This window comes from Nyctereutes procyonoides, unplaced genomic scaffold, assembly GCF_905146905.1.
Source record: "Nyctereutes procyonoides isolate TBG_1078 unplaced genomic scaffold, NYPRO_anot_genome, whole genome shotgun sequence".
NCBI lineage: Eukaryota > Metazoa > Chordata > Mammalia > Carnivora > Canidae > Nyctereutes > Nyctereutes procyonoides.
Window position 1 is genome coordinate 26861932 of NW_026575044.1, and position 12501 is coordinate 26874432.

The 12501-nt window shown below is 38.5% G+C and overlaps 1 protein-coding gene across 2 annotated transcripts in view; it reads right to left on the reverse strand.

The window, feature by feature from the left end:
* ELP2 (elongator acetyltransferase complex subunit 2) overlaps window positions 1-12501 on the reverse strand; it is a 49052-nt gene that overhangs the window by 4214 nt on the left and 32337 nt on the right. For both annotated transcript variants that reach the window (XM_055324200.1, XM_055324199.1), the window contains exons 18-21: window positions 6367-6559; window positions 4478-4599; window positions 2624-2757; window positions 1758-1871 (exon numbers count right to left, since the gene is read on the reverse strand). In XM_055324200.1, the coding sequence (XP_055180175.1) occupies window positions 1758-1871; window positions 2624-2757; window positions 4478-4599; window positions 6367-6559 (563 nt within the window). The remainder of the gene's footprint in view (window positions 1-1757; window positions 1872-2623; window positions 2758-4477; window positions 4600-6366; window positions 6560-12501) is intronic.

Sequence of the window (12501 nt, forward strand, 5' to 3'; positions counted from 1 at the left end):
AATACAATTATTATCAGTACTAACATGCTTTTGCCAACAAGGAGACAAACTCCCCTGGATGAAATATCTTGTAAAAGACATCTGCTCACAGGTCTCTCTCTCCACCAACCCATCACTTTCATCATGATACTGTCACTTGGAATTTTGACATTCTATTTTGAACAGTTCAGATATATGAAGGTTGAGGAATTCTAAAAAAAAATCTGACAGAATGAGGTTAGTGACATTTCAATTATTCAGATATTTTTAAAGAATAATTTGGGTTAAAAATCAGATTAAAAAAGGATCCTGCTACCTAAGTGAGTGATGGTAGGGAGAAGGCTGTAAATGACAGGTGCTCTAAGCCAGCGCAGGAGGCAACAGCCCAGGCGCAGGGCATGAGGCTCAGGGAGCATCCTGTGCTAGAAAGCAGTCATGTGGCTTTGAAGTGCACTTGACCGTTTGCTCCAACATGGGTTCTAAGCTAAAGTGTTCAAACACAAGATGAGGATACCAAAACACAATCTATAATATCTCAAAAAATCACCAATACTTTTAATCCAATTTTACTACAAATCTACTATAATCACATTCTAAACATCATTATAAAAATCACTTTCATTTCAAATGCGTTGTCTATAAAGATAGTATTATGCAAACAAGCAATCTGTTCAAGTAAACTTTTAAAAAACCTGGTGTGGGGACACCTGGGTGGCTTAGTGGTTTAGCGCCGGCCTTCGGCCCAAGGCATGATCCTGGAATACTGGGATTGAGTCCCACATCAGGCTCCCTGCATGGAGCCTGCTTCTCTCTCTGCCTATGTCTCTGCTTCTCTCTCTCTCTGTGTCTCTCATGAATAAATAAATAAAATCTTTAAAACAAAACAAAACAACAACCTGGTGCAATAGTAAGAAACATCAATCTCAAGAGACTACCACAGTACCACTTGGTGGTAAGCACCAAGAAGAGAGATTTGTGTCCCTCTCCATGTAAATGTGGCATAAATTTGCCCGTAAAGACAAATACTCTATGATTTCACTTATATATTGAATCTTTAAAAAATGAAAACAAACAAACAAAAAAAGAAAACAAAAACTCACAGGAAAAGAGATCAGATTTACGGTTACCAGATACAAAGAGTAGGGAGAGAGGGAATCAGAGGAAGGTGGTCAAAACGTACAAACTCCCAGTTATAAGGACAAGTATTAGAGATGTAATGTACGACATGATGACTACAGCTGACACTGCTGGATGACGGACAGGGAAGTTAAGAGAGTAAATCCTAGAGTTCTCATTAGGGGAGACATTTTTTTCCTTTATTCTTTTCTTTTTTCCTTTTTTATTGTATCTCTAATAGTAAATGGATATAAGGTGAACATAGTGTAGTAACATTTCACAACGTATGTAAATCCTGCTGTACACCATAAACTTAGAGTCACATGTATTGATTACTTCTCAATAAAACTCAAGAAAAACTGCCACTAAAAACTAGATGCCGGGGGCGTCTGGGTGGCTCAGTCAGGTTAAGTGGAGCCTGTCTGGCTCCCTGCTCAGTGGGGAATCTGCTCCCTCTCCCTCCACCCCTTACCCTGCTCTTGCATGTGCGTGCGCTCTCTCTCAAATAAATAAATCTTAAAAAAAAAAAAAAAAAGATCTACAAAAGAGCAACTTATTTTTAAAAATAAATAAAAACTCAATGCTTGATAACAAATACAATTATAATTTGCATATTTATAACAAAATCTAATGTGATGAAAGTGAAAATAGTAAGAAAATACCTTTGACTTGTTTCTACACAGTGGGTCCAGTCATTTATTTCTGGAACTTGATCAGTCTTTTTCCAGGTGTATAAACAAACCTTTCCACACTCTAATCCTACAGCAACAATGTATCTGTTTTTAAGGGAGGGGAGAAAAGACTGATTAATTATATGAATTTCTGTTATCTCTGTCATCACTCTAAGGGAAGGGAGTTCTTTACCGTATTTCCAACTGTCCATGGCTTACAAAAGGCTTTGTTTAAAAATGCCAGCTGAGGAGAGAGTGCACTGCTTCTACTGTGTCCTCATGGAACTCCTCTCCATCATGGGTGCTCAAAGTTTTCCCTCTGTTCTCTGCTGGCAAAGCCCCTAAATCAATGTTTCCCTGGCTGGCTGCAGGGGCTCCCGTTCTACTGAAGACACTTGTTACCAAGAAAGCACCAAGGTTCTGACATAAGAACCTTTGAGCCACACTCCCAATCCCCATTTTCTCCACTCTGAATATCATCGGGTTTGGATGATTTAACAATTCTTATAAGAAACCTAAGCACTGGGGATCCCTGGGTGGCGCAGCAGTTTGGCGCCTGCCTTTGGCCCAGGGCGCGATCCTGGAGACCCGGGATCGAATCCCACATCGGGCTCCCGGTGCATGGAGCCTGCTTCTCCCTCTGCCTGTGTCTCTGCCTCTCTCTCTTTCTCTCTCTGTGACTATCATAAATAAATAAAAATTAAAAAAAAAATTAAAAAAAAAAGAAACCTAAGCATTATGAAAAAAATAGCAACTCAGAAGCTATGAAAAAGCACAAATCAAAGTATGAGAGAGCTACATACTAAGGAATCAAGTCTTAACAAATATGTAAAACAAAGACCCACTTGGAGACTGACCTTTGGGAAAGGTTAAGCAGGGGGCAGACACTGACGGCTGTCACTGCCCCGCCCACATCCAGGACAGAGGAGCAGGGGCCAATGCTGTGCTCCACAGAGTCATCACTGGAGTCGCACTCACCCCACACAACCACCTAATGGAGACAGATCAAACTCTGTGAAGCTTTCTCTTTGCAAGGTTTCCAGCAATGCATCAAGAGTATCAGTGGCACAGATAATGCAAAATATTCACTCTAACATTTAGAAAAATGCCTCATCAACATTTGTGGATGATGTTCCAGGATTTCAGGTATTTCAAGCATCATAGAGAAGCCACAGTGTAGAGACACAAGTCTATGAGACCTCAAATACCTAAGTGTGCAGGTCCCAGATGGACTGCCCCTGCCCAGAGACTGGAGATTATCTAGCATGCTCTTTGATACTCAGGAAACCAGTTCTGATCCAGGGAGAGTCTATCAGTCACATCTTCACCAGGAGGCTCATCCTGCACGTCTCTAAGAAGTTACCACACAATGCATGGGGACCTATCAAACCTGGCTCTTCCTCTGTACCACTGAGTCGCTCAGGGAAACAAGTCAGCAGTCAAGAGCACCTAACCATGATGCTACCCTGTGTAAGAAATGGTGTTTCCCTGGAAGCTCATGCCTCCAGGGGGTGTGACTGGTCCCTAAGAAACAGAGAGCAGTGAAGCAGATGACACTTGTAAAATCCAGACCAAAGCAAGACTCCAAGCAGAAGCCTCTGACCAAGTAAACAAAAGTGCATTTCTGAGAACGTGTGGTGAATGTCACTCTGTCCATTTCAGTCCCGACACACCCTTGAGAGCCACAGCTAGAGCATGCACTACAGCGAGACTGCAGAGGGCAGAGAAGCCCCGCTTCCTCAGCAGCCAGCAGTACACAGCACATAAGCGCCAGGGAAGAAATGAATAGGCAAATGGACACAAGTGAACATCTAAGAGAAACGGGTTTAGAGGATGACATTTCAGTGATTCAATGAGTGACAAGGCAAGAGCTAGCCCTCTGCTAAGGGGATTTGGACCATGACAAACTGAAGAGGGCAGGAAGAGGAAAGGAAATGCTCAACTGCCTCACCACCTCTGGTCCGCAGGCACTGCAGAAAAAGGAAAGGGCATTAAAGAGTGTGAGAACAGGAGGGACCAGAGGCCAGGGTGAGTAGTCAAGAACATACACCTAACTAACTTGTTTTGATTTTTTCAAAGCTTGGGAAACACACCCACCCACATACACAAACTGCTTCCTCCACTGAATGAAAAGGCAGTAATTATCTAATGTAGAAAAATTCATAAATGTATGAAAAAGAAAAGCAGCAACTGTTTTCCCCCGTATGTCCCCTCCACCCCCTCCTGCTCTCCTAGTTGGTTAGTCTTGAATCATTTTATTCACCACTTCTCTCCTGCTGGGGTCATCTGAGGAACATCATGTGTGAAAGGTTTTCTTCTCAGTATTTGATATTTCAGAGAAATGTATTTATAGAATTTAGCACGAAAAGCCTTTTTATGCATGCATATGAAAAACACAGAAGAGGGCAGCCCCAGTGGCTCAGTGGTTTAGTGCCACCTTCAGCCCAGGGTGTGATCCTGGAGACCTGGGATCGAGTCCCATGTCGGGCTCCCTGCATGGAGCCTGCTTCTCCCTCTGCCTCTGCCTCTGTGTGTGTCTGTCTGTCTCTCATGAATGAATAAATAAAATCTTAAAAAAAAAAAAAACAACACAGAAGAGAATATACAGATTTAAAAAAAATAAGATCAGAAAGTCAGGATTATGTGTTTTCTATCCAAATACACCTGTAGTATTATTTTACATTTGAAAAATACTAAGTTTAAAAAATTACCTTTTTGTCCCGACTTCCAGTGAAGAAATACTTGCTATCAGGACTCCAATCACAAGACCAAATAATTCTACTGTGCACAGCAGTTACTTTGTTGGTAAAGGCAAAGAGGCTAAAAACTGGGTCTGAAAGAAACACCATACACACGACTCACAAAGCAGACAGAGTTGTCTTTATCTGTAGAAACCTATGGTTATGTGCCATATCCATCAAGCCCTTTAGCAATCAATTTATTCATGTGGACTTTTGCAACACACTAGGCAGCTGGCCCTCACCAGAAGGCTATGGGCACACAGTTACTCTCCCAGGAGGGAAAGCTCTCTAGTGACACCTTCCAGGTGCTTAACTAAAATTTAACTTATGCCCATGAGAGAAGCCTGAGCAATTTAACTTTACTCGGGGAGTGGCCAGATTTACACATATGGATAAAAGAGTAATGCACTCTTCAATAATGGAAAAAAAAATGAATGAAAACTTAAAAAAATTTTTTGCCCTGGAGCACCTGGGTGGCTCAGTAGGTGAAGCATCTGCCTTTGGCTCAGGTCACAGAGCCCCACATCCGGCTCCCTGCTCAGTGGGTAGTCTGCTTCTCCCTTTACCTCTACCTACTAACTTCTCCTGCTTGTTTTCTCCTTGGTAATCTGTCAAGTGAATAAATAAAATCTTAAAAAACAGGGACACCTGGGTGGCTCAGTGGTTGAGCGTCTGCCTTTAGCCCAGGGCCTGATCCTGGAGACCCGGGTTCGAGTCCCACATCGGGCTCCCTGCATGGAGCCTGCTTCTCCCTCTGCCTGTGTCTCTGCCTCTCTTCTCTCTGTGTCTCTCATGAATAAATAAAAAGAAAATCTTAAAAAAAATCCTAAAAAAAAAAAAACCTTTTCCCTTGTAAGATTTCTTTTTTTTTTTTTAAAGATTTTATTTATTTATTCATGAGAGACAGAGAGAGAGAGAGAGGCAGAGACATAGGTAGAGGGAGGAGCAGGCTCCACGCAGGGAGCCTGATGTGGGACTTGATCCTGGGACCCCAGGATCATGCCCTGGGCCAAAGGCAGGCACTAAACCACTGAGCCACCCAGGCGTCCCCCTTGTAAGATTTCAATGTAAGGTAACTACTAGCCCTCAGGGGGACTAAACCTAAAACACGTAATTACTTATGAAGAGGGAAGAGGAATATATCTATTAACCATAATCCATAAAGATACAATACATTAATGGATATATCATTAGTTTCACATCAACTTTTTATAAAGTAAAAGCTGCATGTTAGGAAATCACTAGTTGCAAAAGAAATCAATCTGTTCTAATATGTATTGTTTAATATGTGTCAGTCTAAAATACAAGAAACTAAGAGACTAGGAATACCACAAGATCAAACTGCATGCAAGTTATATCAATGGAAAAATTAAAACAATTAAACAACATGAAGATATATTAAACACTCTTTAGATTTTACCCAAAGAAACCAGGGTAAGAGAAATAGGCTATGCTCCAACAACACAAAGGTTTGTTGTTGCTGGTTTTTTTCCCTTTGTTTTTAATTAATGCCAGAATATGCCACTCATTCAGTTTTATGCTGGCATTCTGAAACAATCCACAAAATCCATATTTTTTAGATTTCTGTTTCTTTTAATGGAGATGTCTGAATACTTGCCATCTTGACTATATAATCACAAGAAGTCAACTCAAAGATCACTGTGTTTAAATCTTACAAGGAAGGTCAAGTCTTCCTCAGAATACAGCTATGAAGGATTTCATGAAAGTGAGACTGTGGCCTTCACCCTGGTATTACTTCTACTCCTCTTCACCGAGTAGCTCCTCACTAGATAAAATAGTAGTAGATAAAATGGACATATGTGTTTCACTAGTAATCTTCCAACTGGAAGCTGTTTTACCTAACTCAGGTGAGATTGTGTCCTGCCTTTTCCACAATGACCAGGTTCGATCTCTGGAAACAGCTAGTAAGAACTTGTCGTTAGGTGAGAAGGCCATCTGCGTGACAGTCAAACTGTGAAAAACTAAATTCTGCACCTGTTTCCAAGATGTAGTGTTCCAAAGAATGATGGCTGCATGCTCTTTCTTAGCTGCCTGGAGGACAGAGATGAAACAAGCAATTTAAGCAGAAATAAACTGCAAAAAGCCCCACATTAAAAATAAATAATATATTGTTTCTATGGGTATGTTTTATTTATCTGTATAAATGAGGAAAAAATTCAGAGCAGGTACATACTACAAACAGGTATAATCTCCTGGAAGAAGAAGACTAGGATTAGCATAGGTAACTCATCAGAAACTGACACTGTCATCATAATATTTCAATATTTTATAAGAAGAATACATTTGTATATTAATTTGTAATTAAGAATTTAGAAACTTTCACTTCTGGTCAGTATGATGGAGTAACAGGGAATGGACTGACTCTTCTGTGAAATAACTAAAAAAAACAAAAAAAACAAAAAAAAAAACAGACATAGTGCCTGAAAATAACAGCACTCCAAAATACGAGATATCTGGCAACAAAGAACACTCATCTCTGGGACAAAATGAATTTGGGAGAAAAAAAAAAAGAACCTCACTGAACTCTGTGACAACTTCAAACAGCTAAAGAAGTTTAACTAGAGTCTCCACAAAGGAAGAAAAGAAAAATACTTAAAAAGATAGCTGCCAAAAAATTTCCAAATTTTATAAAAACAATAAACCTACAGATCCAAGAAGTTCAATAAAACCCAAAACATGAAGAAAATTATATCGAAAATAATCACATTGTTTACAACCAGCAATAAAAAACAAAATTGCAGTTGGAGGGGAAAAGCCCATTACCAAGAAACAAAAAAATTACAGCAAGTTCATATCAGAAACAATGCAAAAAAAAAAAAAAAAAAAAAAAAGGAGCTCCATTGTTAAAGTACTGAGAGGAAAACCAACAGTATCTTACCCACTATAAAAATCATTAGTGAAAAATGAGGGAGAGACAGAGTCTGTCAGACAGGCAGAAGCTCAAAAAATTCAGGACCAGCAGAAATACATTACCAGGAATGTTAAAGAATATCCTTTAGGCAGAAAGAAACTGGTATCTGTTGGAAAATTTTTTATTTATATCTCTTCAAAAGATAACTGACTGATCACGGGGATCCCTGGGTGGCTCAGAGGTTCGACGCCTGACTCTGGCCCAGGGTTTGATTTTGGAGTCCCAGGATCGAGTCCCGCATTGGGCTCCTGGCATGGAGCCCACTTCTCCCTCTGCCTGTGTTTCTCTCTCCCTCCCTCCCTCTCTCTCTATCATGAATAAATAAATAAAATCTTAAAAAAGAAAAGATAACTGGGATCCCTGGGTGGCGCAGCGGTTTGGCGCCCGCCTTTGGCCCGGGGCGCGATCCTGGAGACCCGGGATCGAGTCCCACGTCGGGCTCCCGGTGCATGGAGCCTGTTTCTCCCTCTGCCTGTGTCTCTGCCTCTCTCTCTCTCTCACTGTATGCCTATCATAAATAAATAAAACATTTAAAAAAAAAAAAAAAGATAACTGATCAAAGGAAAAATGACAAGATATTGAGGAATTTCTCTGAAGAAGTAAAGTGTCCAACAAAACCACAGTAGGGGGGAAACAAAAGTATACTTCTGTGAAGTTCCTAAATCATTCATTCATTCATGAAACAGTGCAACATTACTTGAAGGCAGACTGTGGCAAATTACAGAGGTATACTATGAAATGAAAGACAGCCAATAAAATTACACAGTAGTTATATCTACTAACCAAAAAAAAGAAATAAAACACTCATAAGAAGTAATCAATTAACCCAAAGTAAGTAAAATGAAAAAAAAAGGATGAAACAAATAGAAAACAAAATAGCAAGTTGACAGATTTAAATCTGAGCATATTATTTATTACATTAAGGGACATCTGGGTGGCTCAGTCAGTTGAGAATCTCCCTTTTGCTCAAGTCATTATCTCAGGGTCCTGGGATCAAGCCCCACATCAGGCTCTCTGCTTAGCAGGGAGTCTACCTCTCCCTCTCACTCTGCGCTCTCTCTTTCTCAAATAAATAAATAAAATCTTTATTTAAAAAAATCTCTAATTAAAAATTATATCTCATCATGGTTTTTTTTTAAAGTAAATGGCCTCACAATTGCCACTATTAAAATGGAAGATTATCAAGATGAATAAAAAGATCCTACTGTATGCTGTCTTTAAGAAACCCACTTGAAAAAAAAAAGGAAACAAACAGCTGAAGAGTACAAGTGTGGAAAAAAGATACATAATTCAAGCACTTCTCAAAAGAAAGCTGGAGTGGGTATATTAACATTGGACAACATAGATTTGAGAGCACAATATATGGCCAGAAATAAAGAGGATCATTCCATAATGATAAACTAGTCAATTAATCAAGAGAATGTAACAAATCATAAATGTTTTAACAGCAGAGCTCCAAAATATAAAGTAAAAACTGAAAAACAAGTATTAAAAGATAAGCCCACAACCATATAGATCTCAAAAAGCTACTCTCAATAAAATTCAAAGTATAGAGACATAACACTATCAACCAATCTAACATAATTCACATTTTCAGAACACTCCACCTAACAGAGAATCCACATCCTTTTTTTTTTTTTAAGATTTTATTTATTTATTCATGAGAGACACAGGCAGAGGGAGAAGCAGGCTCCATGCAGGGAGCCCGATGTGGGACTTGATCCCAGGACTCCAGAATCATGCCCTGGGCAGAAGGCAGGCACTAAACCGCTGCCACCCAGGGATCCTGAATCCACATCCTTTTTAACTGACATGGAAATTTACCATGTTCCAAGATTACCAAGATTAAATTTCAAAGGATTCAAATCATACTATGTTTTCTGACCACAAAGAAATTAAATTAGAAATCAGTAACAGAAAGATATTTGGAAAACACTCAGTATAAGGAAACTAAATAATAAATCTCAAAATAACCTATAGGTAAAAAGACAAAATCAAGAGAAATTTAAAAATATTTTTAGTGAAAATGAATAGAACATATCAAAACTTACGGGATGCCTCAAAAATAATACTTAGAGGGACACGTGGGTGGCTCAGTGGTTGAGCATCTGCCTTTGGCTCAAGGCGTGATCCCAGGTCCTTGGATCAAGGCCCACATCAGGCTCCTTGCAGGGACCCTGCTTCTCCTTCTGCCTATGTCTCTGGTTCTCTATGTTTCTCATGAATAAATAAATAAAATCTTTAAAAAAAAAAGCTTCTTTAAAAAAAATAATACTTAGAAAATTATAGCACTCAACATCTGTATTAGAAAGATCTGAAATCAATGGCTTCAGCTTTAACCTTATTAAACTAGAAACAGTAGAGGAAATGAAATCTAAGAAAAAAAAAACCAGCAAAAAAATCAATGAAAAAGAAACAAGAACAGCAGCAGAGGAAAATCAACAAAACCAAAAAGCTGGTTATTTGAAAATACCAAAAAAATAATTATTTCCCCGATTAATTCTCAGAAAGCTCTCCACCCCAAAAAAAGGTAGGAGAGAGAAGGCACAAATTGCTGATAACAATTGTAAGAAAGATGACATCTGGGGCACATGGGTGGGTCAGTTGATTAAGTATCTGCCTTCAGTTCAAGTTATGATCTCAGGGTTCCTGGGATTGAGCCCCATGTCCAGCTCCCTGCTCAGCAGAGAGTCTGCTTCCCCCTCTCCCTCTGCGCCTTGGCTTGTGTTCTCTCCATCTTACTACCTTCTCAAGTAAAAAAATAAAATCTTTAAAACAAAACAAAAAAAACCACAAAGGTAACATCACCAGAGATTCTTTCAATATTAAAAGGGACAAATTTTCTGAAAAATACAAACTACCAAAGTGCACTCAAGAAAAGCTACACACACACACACACATACAAAGAAAGAAAAGCTACACAGTCCTATATCTATTAAAGATATTAGATTTCTAGTTAAAAACTTTGCCACAAAGAAAACTCCAGGATTGGTTGGCTTACTGGGGATTTTTCTCAAAAATTTAAAAAGATAGTAATACAAATTCTACACAAACTCTTCCAGAAAATTGCAGAGGAAGATATATTTCTAAGAGGCTAATATTACTCTGAAACCAAAACCATATAAAGAAAACTATACTTCAATACCCATCATATATTATATACAAAAGTTTTAACAAAATTTTAGAAAAATTAGTCCAATAGTATATAAAATGATAATGTACTATAAACAGGTGGGGTTTGGTTCCAGGAATGTGACGTTGGTTTATTATTTTAAAAATCCGTGTAGTTCACCATATTAATAAACTGAAAAGGGGAAACCATATGATCATATCAACAGATGAAGAAAAAATACTTAACAAAATCTATCTTCCATTCCTGATAAAAACTCTCTGCAGAGGCACCTGGGTGACTCAGTCAGTTGAGGATCTGCCTCTGGCTCATGAGGGTCATAATCCTGGGGTCCTGGGATCGAGCCCCATGTCAGGCTCCCTGCTCAGTGAGCAACCTGCTTCTCCCTCTCCCCTGCCCTGCTCATGTTCTCTCTCTTGCTCACTCTCTCTCTCTCTAATAAATACAAATCTTTAAAAAAAAAAAAAACAAAACCTCTCTGCAAACTAGAAACTGGAGGTAACCTGAGAGAGAAGAATCACAAAAAAGTCTACAGCAAATATCACCTGTAATGGACAAACAAGGAATGTTCCTGAGGTGAGGAATAAGGCCAAGGATTTCTGCTATTACTATACCATTTCTATCCAACATTAAGACATGCATATGAGGAAGGAAATTTCTTTACTCATAGGCAACATAAGAATCTATGCGGAAACGCTATAGCACGTATAATAAAGGTACAAATTTAGGAAGCTCCCAGGATGTAAGATCAATATACAAAAAGCAAGGAAGAGATACAAAATATCTGAAATAAGGGCAAATATGAAAGAATTGTGTAAGACCTGACACTGAAAACTATAAAACATTCCTAACAGACGTTAACAATGGGGAAAATTGGGTGAGATAAAACTACATATTATCTCTGCAACATTTTGTTAAATCTACCATCATTCTAAAATAAAATGTTTACTGGGACGCCTGGGTGACTCAGTGGTTGAGTGCCTGCCTTCGGGTGTGATCCTGGAGTTCTGGGATCAAGTCCTGCATCAGGCTCCCCACAGGGAGCTTGCTTCTCTCTCTGCCTATGTCTCTGCCTCCTTGTGTCTCTCATGAATAATAAAATATTTAAATAAAATGTTTATTTTAAAAAATCATCCTGAGAAATTAAAGACCTAAATAAATGAGACAGTGCATTTGCATGTCAAAAAACCCAATATTGTTATAATCTCCTCCAAATAACTTTGAAAAGTAAGAAGAGAATTGGTTCCTGATTTCAAGACCTATTACAAAAAGCTACAGCTTTTAAAAGAATGTGGTATTGGCATCAACATAAGAAAAAAAGATGAACAGAAGAAAATAAAAGTGTAGAAAAAGACTCATACATATATAGACAGGTGATTTCTGGCAAAGGTGCAAAAGGCAGTAAATAAAGTAGTCTTTTCAACAAATAATGATGGTACAATTGGATACTGACATGCAAAAAAAAAAAACCAACTTTAACCTAAATTCCAGGCCAAATGCAAAGAATGCAAGAATTAAAGATGTAAACATAAAACTTAAAATCTACAAAACTCCTAGAACAAAATGTAGCAGAGCTTTGTGACCTTCAGTTAGGCAAAGATTCCTTAGACATTACACAAAAGCACACAATCCAATACAGAAAAAAATTGGTAAATCAGACTTCACCAAAACATATAACTTCTGCTCTTTGAAAAACACAGGGAAATGAAGACAAGTCATTGGGAATAATTATCTAAATAGCATTTATCTGATAGTTGTATCCAGTGTATATAAAGAACTTTCCCAAATTCAGTAGTGGAAAAACAATTGCTATAAAGAAATGGGCAGAAGATTTGAAGATACTTCATCAAAGAGATACAGATGGCAAATTAGCACATAAAAAGATGCTCAACAACACTGGTCTTGTGGAAAATGCAAATTACAACCACGAGA